At 26.9% G+C, this 7,310-nt stretch overlaps 1 protein-coding gene across 1 annotated transcript; it reads right to left on the bottom strand.

The window, feature by feature from the left end:
* Positions 1–2,325: 2,325 nt before the first annotated feature.
* On the bottom strand, positions 2,326–4,058 carry LOC130813874 (uncharacterized). Its single transcript, XM_057679775.1, has one exon. The coding sequence runs from the start codon at positions 3,861–3,863 to the stop codon at positions 2,691–2,693; it is 1,173 nt and encodes a 390-aa protein (XP_057535758.1). The 5' UTR covers positions 3,864–4,058; the 3' UTR covers positions 2,326–2,690.
* Between the last annotated feature and the right edge of the window lie 3,252 nt (positions 4,059–7,310).

The following is a 7,310-nucleotide window of genomic DNA, read 5'->3' as shown; positions in this document are numbered from 1 at the left end:
CGGTTATTAAAATTTGCACCTATCAATATATTTGACTGAAATTACAAGGCTTAAACAATCTAGCATATTCTCTATCTAGCACATTACTAAAGTAAGTAAACAATTTGCTTTGAAGACAATAATGTGACTCTTTTAACTTGTTAACATGTACTTTAAGCTTCTTGAGAAAACGAGTTGTTTGCGGATCAAACTTGTCACAAGAGAGTTAACTTTTTACTATTGCTAATTAAAGCCTAAGTTAGTCGTGATAAATGTTGGGTTTATTTGCAAAAAATGATGAAAAGGGGAAACACTTAATACTATTCCCTACTTTTAATCAATGCTCTATGCTTTTAATGTCGGATTTGGATCCGAGATTCCTCGTTCCTTCAAGAAAAGAATTTTACTAGAACTTTATTATCTAATGAATCCAGGTTGATTTCATCATCACTAAAACATTACTTTAAAACTGAAACAATTTGGATCAGGGGCAAAGCTAAGATTTCGAGTTAGAGAGGGTCAAATTATTCATATACAAGATTATTTTTTATATAAAAACTAGTTTATACTATGAAAATTTTAAACTCATATAGACTGAAATAAACTTAAGTTATTGCAAAAAGTACATTTAACAAATAGGGTTGAAACTTTCTTATAATTACCCATTTTGAAAAAAACTAAGTGTTTTTGACTTTATATATTTCTCTTCTAATTGTCTAAAAAAAACACTATTAAAATCAAGTTAGCAAAAATATAAAGCACACATACTTAAAAAAAGAATGAACGTGAAATTATGAAAGATAAACAGTGATGACATTATAGTATTAATCAAATTTATCAGTCTACTACAAATAATAGTTTAAATTTAAGTTTGATCCATTAACCTTAGATTACAAATATGTTATCCCAACTAATGACATATAGTAATTTTTGTTACAATTATGCACTCTTTAAATTATATAATATATTAATAAATGGGGCCAAAACTAAAATTATAAAGGATTATATTTTCGACCAGTCAGGCCTCCGCGGTCCCTCTAGTTTCGCCTATGCTTTGGATGAAGAAAAATAAAACGGAAGTAAATTTATTTGTTTGACTAACAATTTTACAAGGATAGTTTAGACGAAAAGGGAATTGAAAGGATTAATATCACGGCCCTAACTTTGTTAATTACATAATCTTTTCAAGTGGTAAGATCAAGCTCATGTTTGCATTTGATTGTAAATATTTAATATAGTAAAAAAGTCAAATTAATAAATTAAGGTAATTATAGATGCAAATGAAGTAAGTGACTTAATTGTGAAAGAGATGGAGTGAGAACAAATTAAAAAAAAAAAGAATGAAAAAGGAAGATTATCTTCCTTAAATGGAGGAAAAGTAGTTCTTCACCTTCCTCTATTGAGGAAACTAATTCTTCAATATCTCATACTGTCATACAATCAAATTACATTAAAATCTTTTCAAATTACTTTTGTTTTCCTATTTTAAATTTTATTCTTCTTTTAAATATTCACCCTAAATTAAAACATGATCTTATAAAGAAAATAAATTCTAAGTATGAATAATCATTAAACTATAATTGATATTCTTCGAATTTTTTTTTAATGAAAGTACTTTTAAATCTTAATTTCTTTAACACGTTCAATACCTTTGTTTATTTTATTTACACATTTCAGTCTCTTATTTATTTTTTGATTTATATTAATCTTGTTTATTTACCGACATTTTTAAAATAAAAAAGTTTAACAATATTTAAGAAAATAGAGTTAAAAAAACATAGTACACATCACAAATTGCACCTATATTTTGCCATACGAAATATCATGCGGGAGGAATAGCCATATGCCCATATACTATTTACCCTCTTCGTCTCATCTTATATTCTCATGACGAATGTTAATATAAATTAAAAAAAATTAATCTTTTAAATAGTATAGATATTACTTATTGAATAATAATAAAATTAAAGGTGTAAACCATAAACATTTAAATAATATAAAATAAAATTAATAAAAAATACATAGAGACCACAAATATTATAAAACGTCAAAATAAAAATTAGTAAAAGAAGACATGGTGACCATAAATTTAATAAAAATATAAAAAAAATTAGTGAAAAATTTATGAGTACTATATACATTAAAAAAATACTTCTATTAAAATAAATTAATTAGAATTATATCAAAAAAAATATAAAATAAAAAATACTTTTAAAAATAACAAATAAATTGACTAAAATAAAAAATAAGAATATCAAATTAATTAAAACAAAGGAGCAAATAATATTAATGCCATAATAAGACAACTTAAAATGCGAATATAATTCATACATCAACTAATCAACATGGCCAAAATTTTACCTTCCATTCCATATATATTATCCAACAAAACTGGGTGGATTCAAAACTATCCAAACGAAATTTCTTAGCAACACAGAAAAATGTAAAATTTGAAATGCTAGAACACAAGGAAACAAGACACTCACATTATGACACATTGAGACTAGACTACTTATAATGATTACTTGTAAATTATTTACAACAAGTAAATTTAGTTTTTGTCAAACAACTTCCTACCAACTTGAATAAGAAAAGAGTTTATCATGACATTAAACATAATATCATCTCACATGTCTTCCAATCGTACTTTCAGTAATATCGAAATTAATGTCCGACCTAACTTAATCTGTTTTATCTTTTATTTATACGAGTTATACCGAATATACGATTACAAAGCATGGAAGTACTGCCCGTGGATTAAAAACAAGAAGCTCTTCATCATCCATCCTACCTGGTCCTGCCACATTCCGGCCCACCAACGAGTCAAATCCAGGGTCCTCTTTATCAACCACCATCACATCACATCCGACCCGACCAGCAATAACCCGACAAACAAGCATGGCCCGTTTGACGTTCATGAAAGCAAACTCAGCCTCAACGTCGTCAGGGATCGCATCGTGGGCCCGAGAGCTAGTGGCAAAAGTGGAAATCCCATCTAATTTTGCTGAGAACCCGGCCCGAATAATACCACAAGCACTACAATAAACTTGATTACACAAAGCTGAATTACCATTTTGCCCCAAGTTACAAAGAAATGTCGTGCAATGGAACCTTAACAGTTCATTACCGTCGGCTATACATCTTTCGTCCCGCCTTATTGCCGCCGTATCGACGGCCCGTGAAACCGCCCGTGCCGCCTTAGACTTTACTCCCTCGCGAAATTCCTCGAATTTTGCAAGCATTTTTTGGGAGTGATGAATTTTCAAAATGCGATAGATGTTAATAGGCTTATCAACTTTGATATTATTCCAACCCGTGTTAAAAATGATCCAAACAATATTCTTACCCGAATCACCATCTCGGAGCTCCGAAACCGCATGTTTAATGGTTTGATGGGTTTCTAGAAGGCTTTGTTTCAGGAAGACTTCACCGCAAGTAGGGCAGGGAAAGATATCATTACGAAGGGGAAAAAACGGGTTTTCATTAAGGGAGGAATCAAACTCGGATCTTGACCCGGCCCGTCGCTTACGTGGAGGAGTATGGAGCTCCGAGTCACGAATTGATACTACTATGGAATGTTGAGATGATCTTGGTGAGGAAAACGACGTCGTTGTAGAAGTATTAGTTGGGGTAGGAGGGCGTGTTTGGCTGTTGGTGCGTTTATTAGAAGGGGAAAAAACTCTTTTAATAAAACACCAAGAAGAGGAAAAAGCTTTTTTAGGGGAGAGATTATTAGATGATTTTCTCTTTTTAGTTGGGAGATTAAGATCATAATTATTTTTCTTATAATAAGAAGAGGAGAATATGAAGCAACCCACATGAAGGAGAAGGAGGAGGAGAGATAAAAAGAGCTTATTGAGGTGAGAAGTTAAGGTTTTTGCCATTGTTAATGGTGGTGGAATGGTGGTTTTTGTTATATTGAGGCCTTGTTTAGTTTAGTCCATATTATTATGAGAGAGAGAGAAAAAAAAGGCTAGAGCTTTAGGAGAAGAATAAAGGAGGGTAGGTGGAGGAAAGTTCTTGTAGTAGTAGGGAATAGGAAAAATAGCATCTTATGATGTATTGTTAAACATTGGAAAGATATAGTAAGAAATTGATTTAAGGATGGGTTAATATTAAATAATAAGAAATTAGTGAGTACTAATGCTACTTTTGGGGATTCAATCTAATCTTTTGTGTTGTCGTGTGATGATGAGTAGGGTTGGGAATGTGGGGGGAGGTACAATGAAAGTGGCAGATATCATGTGATTATGTATAGTAGTCTCTCACTTAAATTATTAAAAAAATCTTAAACAATAACAGTTATTTGTAAATAATCACAAAATAAAAAATACATAATATTAAATAAATAAAATAAGAAAAGATAGAATTATATCTCAAAAGAACTCTTATAAAAAGTGGTAACACATAGAAGTAATTTACTATTTTTTTAAATAACCATTAATTATCTAACATCCTCTTTCAAATTTACTGAAGTGAACTTTTCTTTGATTTATATTATATAAATTTTATAAAAATTATTTTTAATAATTTTATACCATACACAATTAGAGATATTTATTAGTGAAATATATAATAAATTGTTAAGTGTACAAAATCAAATAGAATATTTAATTAAGATAGAATAAAGTATTTTCGGAATTTTATGTTTTTCTTATTTTTCCATATAAAAAAAAATAAGTTACTATGTAAATTAGTTTTATTTGGATTTTAACGAATCATTTTGAACTACAAAAATTTGATGCATTTTGTTAATTAATCAGTACTACTCCTTCTGTTCCTTTTTGTTTAAAAAATTTACATTTGATTTTTGAAGTATATATTAAAGACAAAATACATTAATGTAGAATCTTATTAAATTCGTCTTGATGCAAAGAATTTTAATATATAATTTTTACAATTTTTTATAATGCGTACTAAGAGATATCGAGGCTCACACTTTGCTTTTGAAATGCGTGTAAAAAGTAAAGTCGACAAACAAAAATTAACAGAAAGAGTATTTACTTTTTATAGAATAAATCAATTTTGTTAATATGATAGAGTAATTGTAAATATATTATTTAATATTGATCAATATATATATATATATATATATATATATATATATATATATATATATATATATATATATATATATATATATATATATATATATATATATATATATATATATATATATATATATATATATATATATATATATATATATATATATATATATATATATATATATATATATATATATATATATAGGATTAAATAAGAAGGATTTTAAAATTAGAAGGATGAGAAGGATTTTTGTTTGATTTTATTTTGTTACTATATACACAAAAAAGGATACTATGTTATAAATTAAGAACATTTTAAAAATTATTTAATAGTTACTTTTCTGTGTAATATAGTTACTTTTACAATTATGTGTTTTTGGCTCAATCGTGATTATTTTTTTTATTTTAGTGAAATCAATAGTGTAGAGTCCTTACCCTTCTCATTTTCAACCCTTTCTGATTGGATCCCTCCTCTATATATATATATATATGATGAATCATTATTTTGCTTAATATTAACGACAATAAATGTTTATTGATTATTTATCTATGAAATATTTTGTATGCTTAACAGATGAATTTTGGCGGAAATAATATTAAAGTGGGGTTTAATTTTATAACAGTACTATAATTCTGTTTTGGGCAAAAAAATTTATTCATTTTTTTATAGAGTTTTTTAGAAGTCATTTCTTTTTTTAAATAATCTATTTGTAATCGCTTTCTATTTGTCAAAAAATGATTGGCTCATTTTTTATATCAGAATAATTTTTATGGTTAGATTAGATGATTGTAATTGTTGGTTTTAGAAGTTAACCACTATAAAATTACCCAGTGGCTATGATTCATATCATTGAAAATAGAACATTTACTATATTGGTATAGATGCTCCATTTAATAGTATTTTCTTTGTCTTTGTTTTTAATATAAATGTTTCAATTTTGATTTTAATAATGTAATAAAATAAAGAATGGGGAGTATTTTTTAATTACTGATGTAATCAAAAAGAATTATTTTTTGAAAAATTTATAGATGTGTAGAGAAGTTAGACATCAATGAAGAAAGGATTTTTATAAGATGGTCAATAAATTAGAGTTGTGAATGAAGAAATTAACACTAGATGTGAAGAATAATTTGACGAGTTGTTATAATCATAAATCAATGCCAACCTATAATGAATAACAGTGTTATTTTTATTTTAATAATATAAATGCCAAGTTTATTTAAAAGGATTTTAAACTTTTCATGATTTAACTAGTTTTTATATGGTAAATAAAAGGGGCAAAGCGAGGTCCTACTTATTTTTACAATGTTTTTTAAAATGAGACATTTTTATTATATTAAAAGATAAAAAATTTTCTACTTTATCAAGAAAAATAATTTAAAACAAAATGTATCGTAACATTATATTATTTCAAATATAAAAATTTTTTAAAACAAATTACTTAAAAAATGTTGTTTAGAATGGAACTGGAATAACACCATTCAACATTTGAGGCTTCTCATTTTTGAGGGACTTACGCGGTTGGCTATCTCAGATAACCAAATAACGGGTACTGATAAATAATTTCTAGTATATCCACCCTTCTAATTTAAAATTTTAGCTTCGCCCCAAGAAAATACCATTGTAAATCAAAAAATCGAAAGCTCATTATTAATGCGGATCAAGAAAAATTCTTATAAACAAAAAAATAATAGATGATTAATTTTGATGATCTTATTAAGGTGTTCATATCAAATCATATTGATAGATGAACTTGGAATTTCATGTGAGAAGTTCATGCATGGGTACACACGTGCAATGTTCTTCTATAAAAGACACAACCACAACGTAAACTGGAACTTGTAGTTTTTCCAGGTTATGAACTCATTACATCTTATAGTTCTGAAACTTTGATATCTAATTAGAAATAATTTTATATTCAGTATTATTATTATTATTATTATTATTATTATTATTATTATTATTATTATTATTAATCTATATATGATGTCTAAAACCAACAAAGAATGTATGTAATTATGTGAACGTGACGCCAATTCGTAACTCTTTGCTCAAGGCGAATCCGATGCTTCTTATTTGTACAAGAAATTTTATTATTTATAAAAGCATTGTACTACATATACTTATTGTCTCTGTCTGAAACCAGATCTGGAAACATTTAGGGATGCTCTCAAGTCTCAACTATTTATTAATTTTTGTGTATACATATTGTTGGGTTATTCTAAGAATTGGTCTCAAGTTTATTTGAAGAATAAATATTTGTTATGATAAATTATATAATG

The sequence above is a fragment of the Amaranthus tricolor genome, chromosome 5, assembly GCF_026212465.1.
Source record: "Amaranthus tricolor cultivar Red isolate AtriRed21 chromosome 5, ASM2621246v1, whole genome shotgun sequence".
NCBI classification, from domain to species: domain Eukaryota; kingdom Viridiplantae; phylum Streptophyta; class Magnoliopsida; order Caryophyllales; family Amaranthaceae; genus Amaranthus; species Amaranthus tricolor.
Note: the sequence above shows the minus strand (reverse complement) of the source record. Positions and strands in the feature narration are given on the sequence as shown.